Raw genomic sequence first — 24,981 nt, forward strand, 5'->3', positions numbered from 1 at the left:
ATCCATCACTCATAAAGGGAATTCTGGGATCATTTTCAGCTTCTAGAATGGTCAACAAAATTCTTCCTACCTTCCTTCCTTCCCTCCCTCCCTCCTTCCCTCCCTCCCTCCTTCCCTCCTCCCTCCCTCCCTCCCTCCCTCCCTCCCTCCCTCCCTTCCTTCCTTCCTTCCTTCCTTCCTTCGATATGTTGCCCAGGCCAGGCCCCATGCTAAACCCTGAGGACGCAAAAGCAAATCCTGAGGCGCGGAGGGAACACAGAGTCGCCTAAACTGAGCTGAGACAATAACAGACAGGGATGGGATTCCTTCCTTGCTCGGTGGCCTTTTGTAGTTGGCTTTGCTTTGAAGTGTGTGCAATACCAACTCTGGGGAGGAAAGAAGATGTTAAAACCTTCACCCCAGTCTGGGCAAGCAGGCTAGGCCTTGCTCTAGCATCTGGTCACTAACACCAATGAGAATGAGTGCCCTGCAGGGACACCTTCCCTGTCACCTCGGGCAGGGCCAAGTCTCAAGTGCATCGGAACAAGTTCTTTAAAAAAAAAACACACACGCACATACACAAAAGAATCCCTGTGACCGCCGGCTAAATTAAGTGTGTTTGACGGGAACCAGGCTCGCGGCCACTATTTATAGCTCCTCGGCTCCCTTCCCGGGACGCGCTCCAGCCTCCGCCCGGGCGCGGCCCTCGACAGCATCCACGCTGCGGCCCCGGCTCTTCTTTGGTAGATTCGGCCAGGTTACGTGGGAACCCCCTGCTCAGTGGCCCGTGCCCCGCGCTGGCTGTCTAGAACCGCGTCCCCCCGCGGCCCAAGACGCCCCAAAGCCCACGCATCCCCCGGCTCAGGAGCGCCCCCAGTGCTGCGGCTCGGCCCTGCGAGGGCGGGCGTGAGCTGGATCGCGGGGCGGGCGCACGTGCGCGCGACGGGCGCCCCTGGAGCCGGCAGGACGGAACCAGTGCGCCCTTTGCTCGCCCTCGCCCCCCGCCCTTCGTCGGTCTTGTGCTTTCAGTGGAGACAGACGCGAGGCCCGCGGGAGCCCGGCGGCGGGAAAGAGCCCCTGCTCCACATCCGGAGCAGGAGGGCGCTCCCGTGGGTGGGGCGCGGGATGCAGGTGCGGGTGGGAAAGCCGGACGGTTGCAGGGTGACGGGGGGTGCAGGGGCGAGTGGGAATGCGGATACGGTTGCGGGGTGATGGGGTGCAGGTGCGGTGCAGGTGCAGGCTGGCGGGACGTGATGGGGACTGCGGGTGCGAGGCGGGAAGCGGCTGCAGGTGGGTGTGCAGCATGGGGAACTAGGGGCAGGGTGCGCGTGCGGGACGAGAATGCGGGGCGCCGACCGGCGGCGGGGCGGGGGCCTTGCGCAGCGCCCTGGCACCGCCCCCGCGCGGCCCCCAGGCTGAGGTGGAGGCGGCGGGGGCGTGGCACGGCGGCCCGGGCTGCGGCTTGGGGGCGCCGAGCGCGGGGCGCACTGGGGCCGCGGGGATGGCCGCCGGGGCGGGGAGGCCGGGCCCTTGCGCGGGGCGCACGCGTTAAGTTGCACCGCACGTGTAAGAGAAATTCTCCTTTTCAGAGCGGCCGGGAGCCCTGCTCGAGAAGGAGCGCACCCGGGTCGCCGCCGCGGCAGAGCGGGGTAAGCGCAGGGCCGGGCGCCCCGGAGGCCCAGGCGCCGGCGGCCGGGGGCAGCCCCGGGGCGGAAGGACGGGCGGGACGCCGGCGCCTCCGACCTCCCCAGACGGGCTCGGGCGGGCCGGGGCGGAGCGAGCCGGAGCCCGAGCCCCGCTGCCCGTTTGCGGCTCCCGGCCTCTTAGAATTCTTTCGGGAATCTTGGGGAAGTGGTGGGAGCGGCAGGGCTAGAGAGCGGGGCTCGGGAAACTTTCTGGAAAACTTTGGGAATAATTGATGTTCCTTTGCTCCTGGAGATCTCTGCAGAGCGCCAGTTCTCAGCTGTGTAATGGCTTTCTTTGGTGGATGGCGGAAGGCTGGGTTGAAAATGTTTCCTTGACGGTGTTTTCCCCCTTGAGTGGGGAAGCTGGAGTGGTTCTAGAACTTCAGATCTGAGGGATCTTAAGGACTGTTTAAATACTTGAATATTCTCAACAGATACCACAGCCGCAAGGAATGGAGTTCAACTGCTGGCGTTTAGCATCGCCACGCTTTCTACAGAGTTGTGTTGGTGTCTTTTAGGAACGATGTTGGCTCGCCTCCTTACTTTAAGAAAGTTTTTGAAATTTCTTTTTTTCTTTCTCTTTCTCTTTCTTTCTTTTTCTTTCTTTCTTTCTTTCTTTCTTTCTTTCTTTCTTTCTTTCTTTCTTTCTTTCTTTCTTTCTTTCTTTTTCTTTCTTTCTTTTTTTTTTTTTAGAAACGTTTTAGTTATAAGTACCACGATCTAATTTCTTGACCCGTATGCTTGTTATGGTGTGTTTGAGTATAAAGAATTTACAGAAGAGTGGAAAAACACTTATCTGCATTCTACAGTAATCCCTTCTTTTAGGGGCTTTTCTCACAGTGAATTGCAGCGACGCGGGTGTATTTGCCTTGCAGTCTACACTCTAGTGAGCAGAATTCATCCCAGTTTGCAGCGCTCTCAGTTCATGAATATTTGTGACTGGGACTTTAGGGACAAGTGGAGTTCTCCAGTTTTTACTTTACCAAGATACCGCCAAATATGTCACTTAAAGATGGTTACATACGAACAGCTGAGGCGTGAATTATGCTTTGGTTTATATTACTCAAGAATTCAAATTGGTGATTTATGATATGTGCATCACTTCACTGACAGTCCATCAGTGTCCTGTGAAACGTATTGCAAAACAAACAGTAAAGGATTAAAGAGGAAAAGGGGGGACTTATTTTCCAAGGGTCAGTGTGTTCAAAGTGAACAACAGCTAATTTGGCACATATTCCACTGGCTCAGCAGTTTGATCCATGTTGAGATAAGCATCTCACAAGGGCAATGCACGTGTTACTGTAGTGTAAAGTAATTCACAAAAACTTTACTACTATAACAAACCAAACAATGCTATTTAGGTTAACCAGTGGATATTTAACAGGCTTAAAGCCATCTGAAGATAGTGAAATGTGGTTAACAAAATGTCACTGTTTGCAAATAAGAAAAAGAATTTTGACACAATTTCCTTGAATGTTATTTACATTTTAAGTTGTGTTCCTTTTCTTAACAAAATAACTTTCACACTACACATTTGAACCTTAAAAGTAATTGTGTGTATGTATCACAGCCATTTTATAAAGCCTCATGTATGTAAAGAATTTAAACTATAATTAGTCTTCAGATGCTACCATCACTTGAACATGCACCTAACACAGAATAAATAAGATATATGTATTTTTAGGATTTTACCTCAGTATCACACATAATTATATGAGTAAACACATAGTTTTTGTACTGTACTAAAATACCAGAACATTCTAGACAGTGGAAAGGCCTTTGAGAAGTATTTCACCCTGTACAGATAGCATGATTTCCGGGATCTCTGTATTCAGAAACAGCCAAACTCATGATTAACATACAGTGTCCTTCTCTCCTCCACTCCACTGTGTTGTGGCCATTACCAATACTATGTAACACTTGTCATACTATATTTTGATTCGTTTTTTTTTTTTACAAGTCTGCTTCACCCATAGATTGTGAATAAAACTCCTGAGAGTAAGAACCATCTCTTTTTTAAAATTTTTTTTATTATTATGTCAGTCACCATACATTACATCATTAGTTTTTGATGTAGTGTTCCACGATCCATTGTTTGCGTGTAACACCCAGTGCTCCATGCAGTACGTGCCCTCCTTAATACCCACCACCGGGCTAACCCATCCCCCCACCCCCCCTCCCCTCTAGGACCCTCAGTTTGTTTCTGAGTCCATAGTCTCTCCTGAAGAACCATCTCTTAATTAGTAGCACAGGGCCACACACATATGATAGGTGTTTGATAAGTGTTTACTAAATTGAAGTGGGAAAAAGAATCCAATACATGTGATCATTAACAGCATACAGGTGTCTCTAAAAAACAATATGTTTTTGCCATTTCAATATAATGCATAAAGGGAATAAAATAGTGATAAATTTTAATCTTACTTTTCATTCTTACAGTGGTGGGAAATTCTTCATCATGATAACTGGGTTAGTACTCTGTTGCTTTTTTAAAATCTCTGGTCTTCAAAAGTATGACTTCGTAATGGTTGACGTGAACAGTTTCTGCACTCTTACATTTTCTTTAATTTGAAGAATTAGTGGCTTCCTTTAAATTTACTGTTGACAAACTAATGATACTAAACATAAAAATCACCTAATTTTTTTCTTTCAGACCACCTGATTATCTCCATGAGTTAATGCTCATTTTATTCGTGAAACTCCATTTTGTATTACCCTTAAAATAAATCTTTTATTCTAGAACATAGAAGGGATTTCTATGTTGTATCCTAATAAAAGTGGGTTTGAATAAGAAAAGTGAAATTATATTGATTTTTAAAATATTTTATTTATTTATTTGACAGAGAGAGATAGCGAGAGCAGAAACACAAGCAGGGGGAGTGGGAGAGGGAGAAGCTGGCCTCCCGACGAGCAGGGAGCCCGACATGGGGCTCGATCCCAGGACCCTGGGATCATGACCTGGGCCGAAGGCAGACGCTCAATGACTGAGCCACCCAGGCGCCCCTGAAATGATATTTATACTATAGAAATTATTATTTCAAAAATAGAAACCATTTTGACAGATGTAATTTGTGTCAGTAATATAAATGGAAAAATAAAATATAAGTAATATAAATGGAAAAATAAAATATATATAAATATAAAAATATATGAGGTTTTGTTCACTAAAACAAGAGTAAAGATAATATGTGAATTTGCTTTAAGATGACAATGTCAATTTATATGATGGAGTAACAGGACTGTTCTTAGCATGTCAGTAATATTTAACAATATTAGCCACTTTGGAATGGAAGAAAAAGAGCAAAAGCTTAAAATGTACTCTAGCCCATGTTTCTAAACCCATGTTTTAAAGTGTGGTAGAGCAATATGACTAAAGAGGCAGCTCTTCTAATCAATAATCGGCCTGGTGCATAATGCACGCGGGAGGGGAAGGTACGTCCGCCCGAGAAGAAAAAGGCAGGAGTTTTCGTGCTGGCTTCAGCACTGTGGGCTGTGTAGCCTTCTGCGAATCACAGTACCCTCTCGGGGCCTCCATATCCCCATGTCCCCATGTCCCCATATCCCCATCTGTAACATGAAGAGGATAAACTAGACCACTTCTGAGGTTCTTTTAGCTCTAAAATGCTATGATTCCATACTTCCTCCATGGATGAGCAAGATTCCTGAAGGATGTAATTTGGATTTATAGAGGGAAATTACCTTTTAACTGACCAGACAGTATGAAATCAGTGCTTGGCATACTATTCCCACTGCCTGGTCTGTGGTTTAGACGTGCTAAAGCACCCCTATAATTTTCTTTATTGTTATTTACTCTTGCTTCAAGCCACCCTTCAGGAAGTATTGGTAAATTGAATTTTACTTCAAGGGTATTGACTTTTTTCTTTATTATTCAATTATTAAAAGTTTGAGAACTAATGTTGAAATACATGAAAATCATTGCTAAATTACACTAAAATGTGTAAGTAAAATGTTTAAATAAGTGAAAACTTCAAGTGGTATTCTTAGGTCTTTTACAGAGGTTATTTTAAAAACTTTTAATGCCATTTAATAATTGGCAGGAGAAACTGGAGGACTCCACAGGGTAATGGAACAGGGAACACAGTTGGAGGGTTTAAAAAGGAAGCCTAGTATGGCATGAATAGTATTGGAAGACAGTCATGTTTCTAATTATGCTCCAGACTATTTACATTTTTCTGTCAATTGAACTGAAGCTCAACCAGCTGTTAATTGTCTAGCTTAATATTAGAACTCTAATTGTGGAAATGGTGACTTAATACTGATTTCTGGTAGGAATATTTATTTTATTCAAGTATTTCAAGAAGAAATACTGTGGATAAAAAGCTAAGGGTATTTTTAATTTTGTCATTCTTAAATATAAAAATTGAAGACATTTGTTTTTAAACTAATACAGTTGTTTAAGTTGCTTCCAACTTCCAATTAGCTCTCACTTAGCTTTTCAGTTACAGAATGTCAAAAACAAAAGAAAAACTGAGTTTTTCCCTTTGACTAAGGATGAAAAGTGTTAACGATAGTTACCTTAGCCAAGTAAAGACTTAAAGAGCACATGACTTTTCAGGTATTTATAAACAATTTAAAATCCAACCCCCCAAAGAACAATTAAAATTCCCACATAAAAGAGAAAATAGAGGGATAATAATAATAACACATGGATGGCAGGTGTTTTCTATCCATTCTTATTTAATAAGTAAAATAAGTAGAATAAAAGTATAATTTAAGGTGCACCTGGCTGGCTCAGTCAGTGGAGTGTGCAACTCTTGATCTTGGGGTTGTAAGTTTGGGCCCCATGTTGGGTGTAGAGATTACTTGAAAAATAAAATCTAAAAAAAAAAAAAAGTATAATTTAAAACAATTTCATGTTTCTGGAGACTTGTTCTCTGACAATAAAAATATATAATTCTAGCAGTGCTTTAAAATTATTGATTAAGAAGTTAGAAAATTAGTGTTTTATAATTTCATTAAAGCAGTTGGTCTGTATGAGAGACATCACTCTGAGTTATGTCTCCTGCCAGAGCATGAGATTACTGAAAAGTTAAGTAACAGAAACCGTGTACTTTTCCATTTAAAATAAGGAATCCCCTGGAACTGTATAATAATAAACAATTTTACACTAAGATAAAGAATACCCTTAAATTATATATGTATATTTTATAATAATACTAGCAAATACTAAAATCACATTGTCTATTTAAAAGATCCATGGGGGGGGCACCTGGGTGGTTCAGTCAGTTAAGTGTCTGCCTTTGGCTCAGGTCATAATCCCAAGGTCCTGGGTTCGAGCCCCACATTGGACTCCTTGCTCAATAAGGGAGCCTGCTACTCCCTTTCCCTCTGCCCCTCCCCCTAGCTTGTATCCTCTCTTGATATCTTTCTCTCTCTCAAATAAATAAAATCCTAAAAAAATAAAATAAAAGATCTATAGGGATTTTTTTGTAGATATATTCTATATACTATGAATGTAGCATATGTGATAAGACATTGGAAAAAGTAACAATAAACTCTCATTCTTTTTCAAGCATATCAAAATTGGTTCTTTAGCTAAAGAAAAACCAACAAGACTAATAATTTAAAAACTTCAAATAAACAATATTTGGAACCAAACAAAGGAATCTAAGTACGAATACCATAGAGTTTCAAAATCATAAGAAAATACCATGAATAATTTTCTGCCAATAAATTTGAAATGGAAAATTTTCTAAAAGATATGAACTATCAAAATTCACTTAAGAAATAGCAACCCAACTTATGCAGATAACAGTTAATGAAATTTAATTTTTTTTTAAGATTTTATTTATTTATTTGAGAGAGAAAGAGAGCACACAAGAAGGGGTAGAGTCAGAGGGAGAAGCAGACTCCCCGCTGAGCAGGGAGCCCGATGTGGGGCTCAATCCCGGGACTCCGGATCATGACCTAAGCAGAAGGCAGTCGCTTAACCAACTGAGCCACCCAGGCACCCAATGAAATTGAATTTGTAATTTAGGCTTCCCCTGGCCCCCTCAAAAAGACATTAATCCCAAACTCTTTTATAGGAAATTCTTATACAAGCTTATTCAGAGAATTTTTAATTTTTCAGGCTAAAATAGCTTTCTTACCAAAATCCAATGGTAGTACAAAAAATTGAGACCAATCTTAGGTATGAACAAACAATCCAAAATAAAGTAGTGGCAAATTGAATGTGATAGCATATTAAAAATAAAATCATGACCAGTAGGGTGCTTCACCATCTAAAAAACACAATAACAGGAAAAAAGTATTTTACTAAATCCAATACTCATTCATGACTTAGAAAACAAAAACCGGGGGCCTGGGTGGCTCAGTTGGTTAAGTGACTGCCTTTGGCTCAGGTCATGATCCTGGAGTCCCGGGATCGAGTCCCACATTGGGCTCCCTGCTCAGCAGGGAGTCTGCTTCTCCCTCTGACCCTCCTCCCTCTCATGCTCTCTGTCTCTCATTCTCTCTCTCGCAAATAAATAAAAATCTTAAAAAAAAAAAAAAAAAAAAAAAACCAACAAACCATTAACAAAGATTGGAAGAAGACTTCCTTAGCCTGATAAAAGTTGAAACATCATGCTCAATGATAAAACTTGAGAAGCATTCATGTTAAAGACAAAAATGAGAAAAGATACCACCATCTCTACATTGTGCTAGGAGTCCTGGCCAGTACAAGAAGACAAGAAAAAGAAATAACAGGAATTAGAACTAGGGGAGGAAGAAACAAATCTGTCCTTAATAGCAGAGGATATGATTATGTGTTACTTGGAAAATCCAAAGGAATCTCCTAACTATTTGAACTAGTAAGGCTTTCTAACAGGTGGCTGGATACAAGATCAATATATAAAAACAATGTTCCTAGAAAATAAACAAACAAACAAACAAAAAACAGTGTTCCTAAGTACCAGTAATAACCAATCAAAAGTTATAATGAAAAAAAGAAAACTATTTGTAACAAAAAATTAGAACAAGTATAAATTAGGACTATATCTAACAAAAGATGTGTAAATCCTTTAGGAACATTATCCTAAAGCACTATTGAAAGGCATGAAGAAGGTCAACATCAATGGATCAGTTATGCTTATTGGTGGGGAAACTAGATTATAAAGAGCTAAATTTGATTCATCTATAAATTTTGTGCAATTCCAATCAAAATCGAGTCTCAGATTGTTGTGGAACTTGACAAGCTCTACCTAAATTTCATATGGAAAAAATAAAAGGCCAAAAATTGCCTAGACAAATATGAAGAACAAAGTTGGGGAACTTGTCCTACCAGATATCAAGTATATTTAGAATTGTTGCCATTAGGTGTCCTTCTGGTTGGTGTGATCAGTCGTCTTCTGGAGATGGAAAACAATGCCACATGTTATTTAATCTGAAACTTCAGAGGTTCCGTTTTTTTCCTCTTTTATGCTTGTCTATGTGGTTGAACTTTTCCCAGTGCTGTGGTATTGCATTTGTAAGTGGCATTGAGCCAGCTTTTAAAAGCCTAGTTCCCATCTTGTTCTTTAGTCTTAGAAGCTCAGACAAAGCTAAATATTGGAGTTGATGCTATAGAGTAAAAGAAGAAAGGGTCTTTTGTTATTTTGGTGAATTTATTCTGAATTCTGGTTCCTTTTTAAAGAGTCAGACCAGAATTATGGAAAAAGTGTGGTAAGTACATAATACCATGGGCTAGGTCCCATGGCATCTGGAAATTACTATCTTAAATGTGAACACTTGAAATAGGCAGGTAAGGTGTAAAAGAAACTAATGGAAAACAGTCTTTCCACCGCTAAAAAGATAACTCGATAAGCCATTTTTTTCACTGTATCATATTTGTGACTAGCTCAGCCTACCATGTTCTTTTAAATGTGTGCCAAGTCAGGGATGGCAAAAATTAGCGTTTGGGCTACCACTGCCTCATACCAAACCCTAGCAGACATTACTAATGGAACATAGAACTCTTTCTGGCTAAGCTTATATGTGACTCTCAAAATCCTACTCAACAATGTTCCAGGCAATCACAGACAGTTAACACAAAATTAATTTGCCTAGCCATACTCCATGTTATATTACCTCTGATTTATAAACCAAGTAATAATGTTTTCAGTGTCAAAATATTGGTACGAAGGAGAATCAAGTAGAATACAAATGATATATTTTGGATGTTATTCCATTCCAGAGTCTTAACTAAAAGTTACATTTCCTAATAAGCAGCTCTTTGGCAAGTTTCTCCTGTAGTCAACCTGCAGATGCTGGAGTACCCCAGGGCTTGGTCTTAAGCCTCCTTGTCCTTCTCCCCTGCCCTTAGATAATCTCAGTCCAGTCTCAGGGTTTGATGATGACTCCCAAATGTTTATCTCTAGCCTTGACAGTTGCGTATCTAATAAGTGTCTCAGACTTAACATTTTCAAAATAGAACTCATGATTCCTATGCCTTTCTGAAACCTGTACCTCCTCTGGTTTCCCCATCTTGGTAAAGGGCAGTTCCCTTCCTCCTGTTCAGGGCAGAAACCTTGGTCTCTCCTCAGTGCTACCCCAACCCTTGACCTGTCAGCACATCATGCTGGACCTACCTTCAGGATCTGTGCAGACCCGGCCATTTGTCACCACTGTCACTTTTCTGGATTATACCACAGCGTTCTCACTGGACCCTCTGCTTTCACCCTTGCCCACTGCCCCCTCTACCCCATGCCTGTTCTCAACACAACAACCAGAGGGGATCTGTGAGGATGTAAGTCAGATTATGTCACTCTTCTGTTCCAACCCTCCAGTACATTCTCATCTCACTTGGAGTATAAGCCAAAGTTCTCCTCTCTGTCGGCTGTGATCTGTCCACCTCCCCACTTCCTCTTTGACCTGCTTGTCCACCTGTCTGCTCCCGGCTGGCTTTGCTTCCCGCATTCTGTCCTCGCCATCCCGAGCACACCAGGTCTGCTCCCCGCCGGAAGCCTTGCTCTGCCTGGAATGCTTGTCCCTCATATCTGAGGCCCAGCTCTTCACTTGGATGTCACCCTCTCAGGGAGGCCCCTGTCCTCAGCAGCCCCTGTACTTCCCTCCGCGCTGCCGCCCCAGCGCTCTGTCTGCCCACAGCACTCAGCACCTGGCATGTCTTAACTTCTCTTCTGTGCACTGTCTTTCCTGCTGGAGGGTGTGTTGCACCAGGCAGCACTTCTCCGCTTTGCTCAGCGCTGAGCGCCTCGCATGTGGTAGCTTTCGCTCAGCCCTCACTGAGTGGCCACAACTTGTACATAGATGTGAGGTCTGGCTGGGCGAGGAACTCGGGGAGCCCAGTCCCTTTCTCATCCTCTCAGTTCCCTGGTTATCAAACCTTTTTTCTTCTCAGGAGCCCAAGTCCTGCCCTCACCTGAGAAGACGACCTCCTGCTTGAGCTCACTGAGAAGAGTCTTGTCATCACTTTGGAGAGCGTTGGCCCTCTCAGCCCCTCTCCTGCCCTCTTTCCCCATCCTGGTGCTGGGCAGGCTGACTGTGCCTCCATCCTCCTGTCCCCATGACTCCACAGCTCTGATGCCAAACAACCACAGCCCTCCCTATCTCGGAAATGCCTCCTTTGGGCCTTATTCCCCCACTTTTTACCCATTTTGTGTCTCTCCTTCCCTTAAGTTCTAGACTTATTGAACAAATGCTCTCCGTACCGTGTCTCCATTTCTCTCCCACATTCTGCCTCTTTAACCACTGGCCTGGACTTCTGTTTCTTTCCCAGTGCTCCCACTAGACTGGGCATTTAAAGACCATCAGTGCCTTCCTTGTGAGATCAGAGGGCCTTTTCTTTATGTCCATCCATCTTGAACATGCCGAAGAATGTTGACACTGTTAGTCACCTCTTTCTTCAAAGTCCTCCTTTGGCTTCCTCACTTCTGTGTCAGCCTAGTTCTCCAGCCTTGTTGACCGCTCTCAGAGAATGTGCCTTCTGGTGTGAACAGTATTCTCAGCAGGTGAGGCCCTGCTGCTTCTCGGGCATCCCCAAGTACAATGTAAAAATTCAATCTTAGTAGCTCAGGCAAAGCTAAATGTTGGGGTCAGTTCTATAAAGAAGAAAGGGTCTTCTCTTTTAATATTATTTGATATTATTTTGATAACAAAATAAATGCAGCCCAAACAATGTGAACCTGTCTGGCAGAGCTCATCGGGGCCCTACCGAGGAAGGTCCCTTCCCTCCATGCCTATCTAGGGGTTGCTGCTGTCTGTCATTGCTTAGTCTTAGGCTCTTACCCACTTGGTCAGTCCGGCCATCACTGAAGCACCGACCGCCCATGGTGCGGGCAGTGAGTCCCTTCCTGCCCTGCTCTTCATCTGTTTCGCTGGATTTTCCATGAAGTCCGTCCTTTGTGCTTTGCTCTGTCGTCTCCACTAGGGAGAGGTGGAGCTACACTGAGGACCCTCTGCCCAACCTTTTCTAATTCCGTGTCTCCAGCTTCCTCCTGGACACTTTCACTCGTATCTTCCACCGGTACTTTTGATCCAGACAGTCACAAAACCAGAGTCTTCATCTTTTTTCCAATCCCAAATTAGCGAGCCTCCCCACTGTTTTTCTCTTCAAATGGCCCCCTGATTGTCCCACTCAGGCTCAGAAATAGGAAGTTTGTCTTTAATTCATGCCTCTCTCTTTCATTCTCTGACTAGGCAGACTCTTCATTCTGCTTTATTTTTGTCTCCAGACTGTGTCTCGTTTCTGTCCGTCCTTTTTCCATTCGCCCCTGCTGTCATCCATCCTGGGCCTTCAGCACTCACTCAGAGATTACCACTCTTCCTGAGCCCCTGTTAGAGGGGCCCCTTCTTTTCTGAACAGCACTTTCAGCATATCTCCCTGCTCTCCAAGTGGTTCAGTGGCCCTCGATGTCCTTTCATTCATTTGTCCCACCGGTGTTTGCTGAGCGCTTATTATGTTCAGAGTGCAGCCCGTCTAGCTCTTCTGGGCAGAAGCAGCCATTTAAACTCGCCGCTCTAACACAAAGCCCCCATTTGAGCCACACCGGCTCACACTGCCGCGGGAATGCCATTCTGGCCTTGAAATGCACCCCCGGCCCTCTTCTCCTATCCAAAGCCACCTCTCCCAAACCCAGCTCTAGTGCCACCCTTCCCTGGCTAGCTTTCCCTGGCTACGTGCTCTGATACTATTATCCTTTTTCTCTGGAATCCCTCTGCACCCACATAGCTCCCCATTTTCCTGAATTTTCCCATCTCCACAAATAGATTTCAAGATAGAGACCATGTTTTTACTTCCACTGTATTCAACAGAAGGTGCGGCCCAGAGTTGAGCACAAGACTGTCACTGACTAAATAGCCATTGATGGATCTGAAGGGACACTCAACATATCCTGAAGGCCAAGGGGAAACTGTGTAACTTTGAAAGGGAAAGTATAACTGTCAGAAGAACATGGAAGCAGCCATGTAAACTATGCAACATAAGATCTTGTGCTGCAGTAATGTCAGAATCAAAGTTTTCATTGAGATCAAAGTAAAAACCAGTTAAATGCCATCTCATGGAGATCATTCACGTCGGCATCCAAGTGATAGAGAATCCCACGGGTGCCGCGGTAGATGAGTTAGCTAAAAAGTGCGCAGTCTTGTAGCTGTGGTGCTCTATAATGAGATCACACGCACCTTACAAAGTGAAGCACTCACAGTGTGAGCTTTCAGGAGCTGCTCTAGTTTTGTCCTGAAATGGCCCCGTACGTTGACGATAGGAATAAACCCATTTTCCTCTTTCAAGCAGAAGGATATTTCACTCAGTCACCATGTTTGTCTCACTTGATGTCAGCCCACAGTGGGTCACGGGGTCCCCTGTGTGGCCCATTGTTTGTACTTAGCCAGCAGAGCTTTGCTGCTCTGGGTGTGCTTCACTCCTCTGCTGTCATTTTCTCACTGAATTGGTCTTAGGGATATGATTAAAAAGTGATCTTGATAAAACACCTTAAGACCGCCTGCATGGTGTCTGGAGCAGACTCTGATGGCTATGAAGAGAGGTGGATGTCGCTTCTACTTTGGAGGCTCCCATTTTGAGCTGACCTTGACCCATACTGCCAGCCCTCCCATAGATATTCGGTCTTCTGGTTAATTGTTTTATTCATTCATGCATGCATTTTCCAAAACAAAACCCAAACTGTGGGGCGCCTGGGTGGCTCAGTCAGTTAAGTGTCTGCCTCTGGCTCAGGTCATGAGCCCAGGGTCCTGGGATCGAGCCCCGCATCGGGCTCCCTGCTCAGCGGGAAGCCTGCTTCTCCCTCTCCCACTGCCTGCCGCTCCCCCTGCTTGTGCTCTCTCTCTCTTTCTCTCTATCAAACAAAAAAATAAAATCTTTAAAAAAAAATAAACCCAAAGTGTGAAGTGTAGTAGTAGTAGGACTCAGCAGTGAGTGACGGGATACAAATAGCCTGGCCCTCGCTTTGGGCGAAACTGGCAGACTGCCATGGCAGGAGAATCCAATTTACACTCTGTGTCATCAATGATAACCATTGTCAGGGTTCGTGTTGCATCTGAGAGATCCCAGGATCAATCTCCTCTAACACTGTGCTAATAACGTCGTATGTATTGTATTTGTCTTTTGTGTGCTTATCAGGGGCATGATTAAAGAGATCTACGGAGTAGAAACCATAATGAAAGAACAATGAGAAAGGAATCAGACTTTTTCAAAAACTAGAACTTTGAAACATGAAAGTCATGACCATTAATCCTTTATGATGATAAATGTGATGTTGTTACAGAAAATGCAAAGAAATATGAAAAGACAATGAAAATCACCCAGTTCAAGAAACACTATGGTTAACATTTCGGTATCATTCTTGCCCTTCCTTTTGCATGTATGAATGTGTGTAAAATATTTGATATCAGACCAGAGTTTTGTATTAGGCTTTTGTCATTTATCATTACAGCATGAATATCTCTTCAATTCATTGATGATCTTAAAAATTATATCTAGTGAATACCTTGTATTTCAGTAGTTAAGAATGAACCATAGCTTTTCATTTATGCCTGGCCTTATTCTATACAGAATTAAAGAGAATGTATCAGTTAGGAATTCTTTTGTCTGTAGGCCATAGTAAACCTAACTTGAACAAATAGAGTTTTTTCCTTCACATTAAGTCAGGAGATTGCTGTTGGGGTTGATCCAGCAGGTAGGTCCACAGTGTCACAACAGGTGCCTTGGACTTTCTCGACCATTCCCTCACACTTATTGACACATGCTTGCAAGGGGACTGCCCAGCTCCAGGCATCACATCTGCATTCACTATGGGAAGGGGAAGGGACAGCAGAGGTAGCATCTGCCCTTTTATTAGGAAACCAAAGCTTTCCCAGAAGTTCCCCAGCCAACTTCTTACACCTCATTGGATACAACAAAAGGAGGTAGGAAAGCAAGAATTTCCCTTCCTGGTCACATTAGAGGCAGGCTAGGGAGAGGAAGACCGGGAATAGGATCTGGGTTAAGGTCCTGATTTAACTGGTCGTCCTTTAGTGGACACTTCTGTTTCCAATTATTCCTTCTTATAAGTAATTCACAGTATATATCCATGTTCATCCATTCATCAGAATCTCTGATTATTTCCCAGGTATGATGTCCCAGGAGTAGAATTACAGGTTAGAGGTAGCATGGCTTTTATATCGCTTCATACATCTGACTAAACTCCTTTCCAGAATGGTCTTGCCAGTGTGTGCCACCACAGAGTGCATGAGCCATGGGTGTCCCCCCTTTAGGACACATTGTTAGTCGTCCCATCTTTAGGACTTCCTGAGCCTTGGCAACTGCCAGAGTACCAGCTAAGTACGTGGACAGTGACACATCATGATTCTGTAGGTTGCAATCAGAGGTCATGATGGGATTATAAGGGTGCCTATCTGAAAGTGTTTTGCAGCACCTGGACCTAAAGAACTCTGGAGAGGCTGAGCCAGCGAAGAAGAGTAACAAGATGCTACAGGCACCTGCCCTACCCTCCTCGTCTGATTTACTAGTTGAATAAATATTTACCTAGCCCCGTGTTTCTCAATAGGTGCAGAATGGGCTTTGGGGGCGGGCCAGTTCTTTACTGTGTGGGACACTCCCATCACTGTGGAGCATTTTGCCTCCCTGGCCCTGCAGGGAAATGCCAGCAACACTTTCTCAGGCTCTGTGACAAGCAGACCCTCCCTCATGGTGTCATGTGCCACCAGCCTTGTGGGGAGAATCTACCAGGCACATTGCATTGACTCCTTTTCAGCACGCTGTGCTGTATTCAACAAGGCTGGGAAGGTAGCAGGAAGAAGTATTAAATTCCCCCACACTGGTCTTTTCTTCGAGACTTCCAGAAATGCACATTGCCCAACTGTTCTGCCTGCAGACATCAAGGAGGAAAGGCTACACATGCAAACCCCAACCTCAAAACTAGAGTAAAGGAGAAAGTCCACAAGCAGCCAAGGTGGTTAAAGGTGGTTTTCTGTAGAAACTCAGAAGACTGTGCTTGTCTGGGGAGAGCAAGGAGAGACGATGCCGTTTGTAGCTTAGCAAGGTAGGAGGGGTGGGAGGGTGGGAAATACCTCCTGGAACGTAAAGGAAGGAATGGCCATTAAGCCAGGGCCGTGATAAGTGGGAAGAGAAAACACAGGGCCCCCATGTTAGCCTGAGTTGGCCACTCTTGAGGGGAGAGTGGAGGTAAGTGACAGGTCAATAGGCCAGTCCCTGGATTGGGGCCAAGTTTGAAGTTGAAGAACTAGCACGTGCAAGGGCGTAACGGCAGGGTCCCATTGGCCACGGGAAGTTTGGCATCAGCAGTGTTGGATCAGGGACTGATGGGAGGTCCACACTATGCGAGGCTTTTGTCCTGTGCCCCAGAGGAAAATCTCCAGCAGACTGAAGGGAGGGGCTGGGGCTATGGGCAGAGATGCCATTCAAAACGCTGTGACGGTCTGGGGTTGAGGAGAAGCAGGATGTAACCTAGAAGGGTCCCCTGACACCTGCCATCCTTCACGGAAGAGTGGGTTGTTTCACCTTCAGTAATTAAGTTTCTGAATTAAAATATTTTACCTTCTAAGAACATGCCAAATAGAATAGCTGCCAGTCACAGTATGGGACAAGGAGGCTGGTAGGATATGTGACTGGTAATATTTTTCTAAAGACCTCAAATGACCACAACCAAGGCTTGAAAGTTTATTCTAGGAGAGGGTTAACGTTTGTCTATTTCTTTAGATCATGGTGAGTAAAGTTTTGTTTTATTTGCCTTTGAACCCATTCATAAAAGTTAATATTTTTAAACATTTTAACATTCAAAATGAGAAGAGTGTTCTTTAAGGCTGCTGGAACTCGTACATACACTTACAGCTTGGGCCGCTCTCCTTAGCGAAGAATGACCAAAGAACAGAGTTCTTTTGGTTCTAGTTGGAAGCATCTGGCCTGTTTGAGCAGTAGCAACAGGGAGGACGCCTTGTAACCTTGGTCCCCTGCGTCTGAGGAACATTGCCACCTTCACAGAGGAGGCCTGCAGGCCCTCCCTCCGTCTAGGAAGCAGCTCACGGCACATGACCCAATGACCATCGTCCCATCTTACAGATGGGGACATGGGCTCCTGCCTGGGGACGTGCAGTGAGTTAACCATGACGGAATATTTGCCAAGTGAAAAAAGAAAGTAAGTACTAGAAGAGGTAGTAGGTTAGTATGTGGCAGAAGTTATGCAGGAAAGTTACCGTAACCTCACAGGAACCGAAAGGTGGAGGTTAGGAGTGGAGCCAAGCTGTGTACCCCGCAGCACCAGAGCTCCTGGGAGACTGGGCCCTGGAAGAGGACAGGATGGGGAGTTAGAAGCCAGGGGAGAGTCACATTCCCCTCAGGCAAGTCATTTCTCTTTGGAGCTCCAGGTTCCTCATCTCTGAAGCGAGGGCTTCAGTCGCCCGTGGGCATCTCCTCGGCGCCAGCGCTCGTTAGTGTAACAGGAGCTCCGTGTCACGCTGGCGCTGCGGGCGTTTAGCTAACCCTGCTCAGCGCCATGGTGGAGACGCGCGCGCTCACGCACACACACCCCTGCACACGCACACTCGTGCTGTGGAGAGCTCCGCAGCGCCTCCCTCGTATGGAAGTGGGGCTACAGCTCCCCCGGGGAAGATTATTCCAGCGCCACCCGCCAAGGCCTGCCCCTCGGGGTGCTTGGACTGGACAGCTCGCCATAAGCTTCCTATTAACCAGCAATGTTCCCTTGCAGGTTAGCAATCTGAAGCAATGGGCGACTGGAGCTTTCTGGGGAGACTATTAGAGAACGCACAGGAGCACTCCACGGTCATTGGCAAGGTTTGGCTGACGGTCCTGTTCATCTTCAGGATCCTGGTGCTGGGCGCCGCAGCCGAGGAGGTGTGGGGGGACGAGCAGTCAGACTTCACGTGTAACACGCAGCAGCCCGGCTGCGAGAACGTCTGCTACGACAAAGCCTTCCCCATCTCCCACATCCGCTTCTGGGTGCTGCAGATCATCTTTGTGTCCACGCCCACCCTCATCTACCTGGGCCATGTGCTGCACATCGTGCGCATGGAAGAGAAGAAGAAAGAGCGGGAGGAAGAGCTGCTGAAGGGCGACAGCCCGCACCACGGGCCGGCTGCACGCTGTGGGCCGGGCGGCCACAGCCAGAAGGACAGGCCGCCGGTGCGGGATGACCGGGGCAAGATCCGAATCGCCGGGGCCCTGCTCCGGACCTACGTGTTCAACATCATCTTTAAGACGCTGTTTGAAGTGGGCTTCATCGCCGGGCAGTACTTTCTGTACGGCTTTGAGCTGAAGCCGCTGTACCGCTGTGACCGGTGGCCCTGCCCCAACACGGTGGACTGCTTCATCTCCAGGCCCACAGAGAAGACCATATTCATCATCTTCATGCTGGCCGTGGCCTGCGTGTCCCTCTTACTCAACATGCTGGAGATCTACCACCTGGGCTGGAAGAAGCTTAAACAAGGAATGACCAACCACTACCGCTCAGACTCCCCTGAATCCAGGGTGGGGGCCACAAACCCAGGGGGTGTGAGCCCACTCCTCCTCCCCTCCCACTCTGCCCCGCCCACGGTTACCATCGGATTCCCGCCTTACTACACTCACTCTGCCTCTTCCCTGGCAAAGGCCACGGCCGCGGGCTACCCCGGAGCCCCTCCACCAGCAACAGACTTCAACCTGGCAGCCCTGAACGAGGCACCGGGGAAGGACCACCCCGCCAAATTCTACAACGGCAACCACCACCTGCTAGTGACAGAACAGAACTGGGCCAACCAGGAGGCCGAGCAGCAGACTTCTGCGAGGAAGGCCTCCCCTCCAGCGTCGGCTTCTGCGACCCTGAGCCCTACAGGCAGCGCCCAGCAGCTCCCTGAGAACGGTGGCGCGGGAAGCAGCGCGCCCGGCCTGTCGCTGAACGGGCACGGCAGCAGCTTGGGAGAGAGCAAACTGGCAGTGACTCCCGACGACGGGGAGCAGGCAGTGACCACCGCGGTGGAGATGCACGCGCCTCCTTTGCTCCCGGCAGAGCCGGGCCGATCAAGCAAGGCCAGTAAGTCCAGCGGCGGCAGGGCCAGACCCAGTGACTTGGCCATCTAGCGGTGGTCTCTCCAGACAGCTTTATAATAACCTCTTTTCTAGCAACCAAAACCAAAGTGCAGTTCCAGTCTGCAGGTAGAGAAAGCCTGGAAGTGAGAGAGCACTGGAGTGGAGGAGGGGACGATCAAGCGGAAGAGAGCAGGTTTCTGTGTGTCCATGCTTGCTGTTCTTAACACTGTGAGGTAGAGTGGGGAGAAGGTCCACGCTTGCTGAGATGGGGAGGTAGGGGCAAAGTGGGTGCAGGGGCTGTTGACCTTTAAAGATATTCACAACAACCCAAGAGTCCAGCAACCTGGGCCACCTTTGCAGGTGTTGCTGCCCAGCCTTGGGCTCCTGCTGTCTCTGTGGGTGACTGTTCTCCTGTGGTAAAAGCAGGTGGTGTCTGCAGTCACTTCAGTTCGGGGCAATTAGGCTTTCCATTCCTATGCTCTCCAGAGCCTCTGGGCAGCCCAGAAAGTCACAGACGCACTTAGCACTATCTCTGTTTGATACTTTTAACTTAGAGTTGAATTTCATTTGGGATATTTGCCAAACTGCACTAAAAAAAGATTTAGAGCAAGTCCATATAGTGTCATTTGAGTTTCTGAAATTGCCTGTGAAGCCCAGGATATCAAACTGTATGCTTCATGACAAGTGACAATGAGCAGCTACCCTCCAGAGGTGGATTCAGCGCAGGCGAGAGCCACAGAGGTTGCTGGTAAGAAAGCAGGTAGAAATGCAGCGACACTCGAGATAATTTTTAAACAGCTGAGGAAATTGAAATAAAAGTGTGGCAGGTATGCCTTAGGTATTTATTTTTTAAATGATATTTTGTGCTTTGATCTGAATTGTACAGGTATGCCTATTTCCCCCCACTTTCTTTCAGGAGAAATGAAAGAAAAATAGTACTATTAAAATGAATACTGACCAAGAGAATGCTAATTTGTCCCATTACATACTGGTAAAGATTTGAACCTTCTTTTAAAGAAACTCTTCGACCTCATGAGTCAGCTAATTGCTATGCGAATGTACTATATAAAATAAAGGCAGGGGAAATTTAAGTGCATTTCCAATACTTGAAGTTGTGAAGTTTTTGAATGGAAGGTTAAAAGTTAACTACTCTTGCCAGAAAAATTATTTATACAGATGAATCGATGACCTACATTTTTTTTTTTAACAGTACAAAATAAAACTCTTTGAGTTTCCTAACCATTCTTTGTGGGCAGCCTGTTTGCTTTCTAAAGTATAAATAAAAGTATCTGGGTTTTACTTCCTGTGTAAGTGCATGTGCTGATTTCGGACGTGTGCCCCATCTGTCACCCACGCAGACTGCTGCACTGACAGGGAAGGCTCTTTCTCTGTGCGGGTGTGGCTGGAAGGTGGCAGAATTTTCTGTACTGCACACCCTGCTGTCGTGTCTGAGTCGCTGTTTGTTTATAAACCGATGAACAGTGGTAATGCTGAGCCCGGTCCTTCTCACACTCCAACTTCCACTGAGTACTGTCAGCCCTTATTCAGCAAAACACCACACACTTGCCAATTTGATTCATTCCTCTGTGCGAATCAACACCAACTTCCTGATGATCTGGGGCAACGCTCCAAAACATACTTTGTGTTTTATATCATAAAGAGTGACCCACTAGCAACCTGATGAGAAGACTGGGATTCCCATTCTCAGATTAGCGCGTGCGACTAGTTCATTAGAGCATTATGCTTTGCGGCAGAATGAACTGGGATAATCTCCTCGGCTTGAAAAATGCTCACTTCCCATAAATACGGTTTCAGCCTTTCTCAAACAGATTTGAGCCTTACAGAAAATTATCTGAGTGACCATTTTCTCAATTCCCCCTAGGCTGGTGCATAACTCGTGCCACTATACGATGCAGAGGAGAGAAGTTCATTCATCACCTACCGTGGATGCCTTAGGCCTCAGGAAGTAGGACCTAGTGCCCCGGGGTGAGAAGGGCCACCAGAAAATCCTAGTTGAAAAGCATTTTGATGGGGCGCCTGGGTGGCTCAGTTGGTTAAGCAACTGCCTTCGGCTCAGGTCATGATCCTGGGGTCCCGGGATCGAGTCCCACATCGGGCTCCCTGCTCGGCAGGGAGTCTGCTTCTCCCTCTGACCCTCCTTCCTCTCATGCTCTCTGTCTCTCATTCTCTCTCTCAAATAAATAAATAAAATCTTAAAAAAAAAAGGCATTTTGATAAAAAAAGAAAAAGCTTTGGTAACAACTCAGTTAACAGACAGCCAAGGTGGATGTGAACACAGGCTCTTTAGGTTCTACCAAGATAAATGTTAATAATAAGCTTCTGATTTACCCACGATTTGATTTTAAGTGGGGTTGGAGATGAGAGTGAGAACTATAATTATATTTAGTTTTCACATTTTAAAATTGGGTTTTATTCACCATATGTTGATGAAGATGCCAATATTGTGAATTGACCATAGTCTAGTTGGCCCATTTAGTGCATGGGTAGGAGTGTGAAATTAGATTCACCTCCTTGGAAACCACTAATTTATAAAGAAGTAAAATTCTATGATACAACAGTGCCTATAGTATTTTTTCAAGGTAGTGTTCTGATTTCAATTCATATAAAAAATGAAAGCAGGCGTTCCATTTTGTTGCTATTTGAGGTATCCATGACCCTGAAGGCTAGGGTCCTTCTCCCTCGTGGGGATATAGGAGTGTGAAAGGGTGCTCTCTATTTAGCCAGTCACTGTAAGCATTAATATGTGCAATAAAAGTAGAAATCACCTCTCCCTATGGTCAAGATTCCAGATATGTTTTTTCTCTAGCCTGTTAATTATTCAGAAATTTCACTGAAATTATTGTTATCTTATTTAATGGAAAATTTTTTAATTCAACTCAGATGCTCTACCTAACATATTTATGCACCTTATCTTTTAATCTGCAGTATGCAAGACAATTACTTTCTTGCATCCGTATTTGCAGAAGCTCAGTCATCCTATTGGCACTACATAATCTGTGATAGTTCTAAAATGTCAGGCATTACTAATCCATCTCCAAATCCATTTATTAAAATTCTAAAACATTTCTTAATCATTCACTTTCTCCTTTTAAAACTTTATTTCACTGAATTATTTTTTCCCATGAAATTAACAAAAAAAGATACGTTAAGTTTCAAAAGAAAATAAAAAGGGGAAAAGAGCAAGCCAGAGTATTTCTGACCCATCCTGGCTTTCCTTGATCACTAAGTAAGTGGCTAGATCATAGATTTCTTATGCAAGAACACCTAGAATTAGAATTATGAATACAAGTCAAACATCCTTTAACAAAATTAAGTTCATGAGATTTAGGTCTCTTTTCAATATAGGCTTTTTTTTTTCCTATTAACACTTTAATTCTTTAGTATTTTTGAAAAAAAGTCCTTTTGCTGAATTTTTTTCTTTTGAACTTTTCCTTCTGGTATTTGTAACATTGATTTGTGGATCTCCACCAAATAAATTCTTATACAAAGTACTGTGTGATTTCAAAAGAAAAATGTTTCTGTAAAGATCAATAGATTCCTGCCACTGCCCCACCCCCACCTCGATGGAGTTCAGGACATTCTCGAGATAACTTTTAAATACAATCAAACACGAAGGCATTGTACATTAAAGTCCGGAAATGTATTTCTCATTCTAATTTTATATTATTACACTGCAAAGCTGAGGTTTATGCATTCTAAGATTTCTCATTGCCCAAAATATTTTTTTCTGTTAGCCTTATAGAATGTCTTAGCAAGACTTTTTATGGTCAGCTAGGAATATAAATAACACTAAGAGCAGTGAACTGTTTCTAGTATTATATTTGAAGATGTTTGGTATGTAAATGTAACTTAGATCATAATATTTACAAAACTCTTACTAAAACTTTATTTTTTGTGTTATAATAGTATCTTTCCTAGACTAAATTGTAACTGAAAATAAGCATGTTATAATCTAAGTAGTAAAAAGTGGCCTTAAATATAAATCACCAGCACTGTAGTTGATTGTTTTTATTGATAGAATCCTTGAGCAGGTTTTCAGAGTAAAAAAATTTCATCTAGATAGAATAAGGAGCAACAACTTTCCTACAAAAGAAGCTTGAGAAATTTCTGCAATGGCTGTTCTGTCTTTTCACAGGTACTTAGGAACTTCAAGTAGCCTCTCCCAAGGGTTCCTGTAGCATTGTTACTACCTCTTGCTATATGTTCTCCGGAAGAAATAATGTGCACGTTAACCTCGTGGGTCTCCTTAACTCCTCCTTCGGGCACGAACCTGCTAAGCTGTAATGGGGTTTCAAGAGCCGAGAGATCACTTTGTCTCGTGAGGCTGGAATTTATCGTTCTCGGCGACCACTTTTCTGTATATAATTACAAGTAATGGTGTAGTTGTCATCTTTGCTTTTATGACGTTTGGCCATACCTGCAATGTGTCCGACTCCAAGTCCTTAATAGATAACGCAATTCGCACTTTCGCTGTTCCCGCTCTACAAATCCACTTTGGGGATGATTTCCAGGGACGCGGTGTAACAAGAGGGCTGCTTTGGAGGCTCTAAGGCAACGCAACTTTCAAAATTCAGCCCCACCAAACACGAATTGGTGAAAATTTCCCCCATTTCCGACCATAAGTGCCAAAGCCTGTTCTGATGGAGGTTTCGGCAAGACGCGCGGCCCTCGGGTGCGGGGCCGCACCGTGGCGGCCCCCGGAGAGGCGGCCCGACCGCCCCCAGCCCGCGACCCGGCGGCAGCGCCCACGAGGAGAAGGCAGGGGAGGCGGCGACGGTACCCCGGGGACTCCCAGGAGGGCGACAGGCGGGGCGGGGCGAGCAGAGACGGGCTGGGCGCGGTCGCCGGCCCCAGGCCGGAGCCGGGCGGCCTTCCGCAGACGCGCAGTGCGGAGCGGCCGCCGCGGCACGACCGGCCCCGCGCCCGGCGGCTGGAGGCCGCGGAGGCAGGAGCGCGACTTTGCAGGCCCAGCGCGGCCAGCCCCGGCGCGCACACCCCGGGCGGGCTCCTGCGCCGCAGCGGAAGCCAGGCCGATCGCCTGTCGGCGCTCCGGGGCCGTGCGGCTTCCGTGATGCTTTGTGAGGGACGTGTCCCTTAGCAGGCATCCTCTCGCTGGGGACACACAAGCTTCCTGTAGGGTGCACTGTCCCACGCCTCCGGCCGGCCGCCTCCAGGGTCACAGACAAGGGTCAGAACTCTGCACCGCGCCTTTGCAGCCACGTGATCTCAGCGAAGTTAGTTAACCTCTGACTTTGTAGCTGGGTTTTCGCTGCGGAAAAACGAAGTAAGTTTGCGAGGAACAAGTGAGAACGGACAGAACACACCTCGCCTAGTGCCTGACCCGTGGTGGCACTCAGTAGAGCCTCAGTGAAAACCCATGAACGTAACCCTGGCCAAAATCTTCTGGGACTGACACAGTTGTACTTTTTTTTTTTTTTTTAAGATTTTATTTATTTATTTGAGAGAGAGAATGAGAGACAGAGAGCATGAGAGGAAGGAGGGTCAGAGGGAGAAGCAGACTCCCTGCCGAGCAGGGAGCCCGATGCGGGACTCGATCCCGGGACTCCAGGATCATGACCTGAGCCGAAGGCAGTCGCTTAACCAACTGAGCCACCCAGGCGCCCCAACACAGTTGTACTTTTTAACTTTATTTTTAAAACAAAACAGTTCTATACATACAGTGGAATATTATTCAGCCCTAAAAAGGAAGGAAATCCTGTCACAGGCTACAACATGGATGAAACTTGAGGACATTACGCTAAGTGAATAAGCCAGCCACAGAAGGACAAACACTGGATGATTCCA

At 45.5% G+C, this 24,981-nt stretch overlaps 1 protein-coding gene across 1 annotated transcript; it reads left to right on the forward strand.

Moving 5' to 3' along the window:
• Nucleotides 1-1,472: 1,472 nt before the first annotated feature.
• GJA3 (gap junction protein alpha 3) lies at nucleotides 1,473-20,395 on the forward strand. Its single transcript, XM_045867513.3, has 2 exons — nucleotides 1,473-1,628; nucleotides 17,840-20,395. The coding sequence occupies exon 2, from the start codon at nucleotides 17,857-17,859 to the stop codon at nucleotides 19,204-19,206; it is 1,350 nt and encodes a 449-aa protein (XP_045723469.1). The 5' UTR covers nucleotides 1,473-1,628; nucleotides 17,840-17,856; the 3' UTR covers nucleotides 19,207-20,395.
• Nucleotides 20,396-24,981: the final 4,586 nt, after the last annotated feature.

This window comes from Mirounga angustirostris, unplaced genomic scaffold, assembly GCF_029215605.1.
Source record: "Mirounga angustirostris isolate CCGP_5_RB_7025 unplaced genomic scaffold, mMirAng1.0.hap1 SCAF_3, whole genome shotgun sequence".
Taxonomy (NCBI): domain Eukaryota; kingdom Metazoa; phylum Chordata; class Mammalia; order Carnivora; family Phocidae; genus Mirounga; species Mirounga angustirostris.

Coding starts and splice junctions, on each gene's coding strand:
- GJA3 (XM_045867513.3), top strand. CDS start 17,857: ATGGGCGACTGGAGCTTTCTGGGGAGACTATTAGAGAACGCACAGGAG.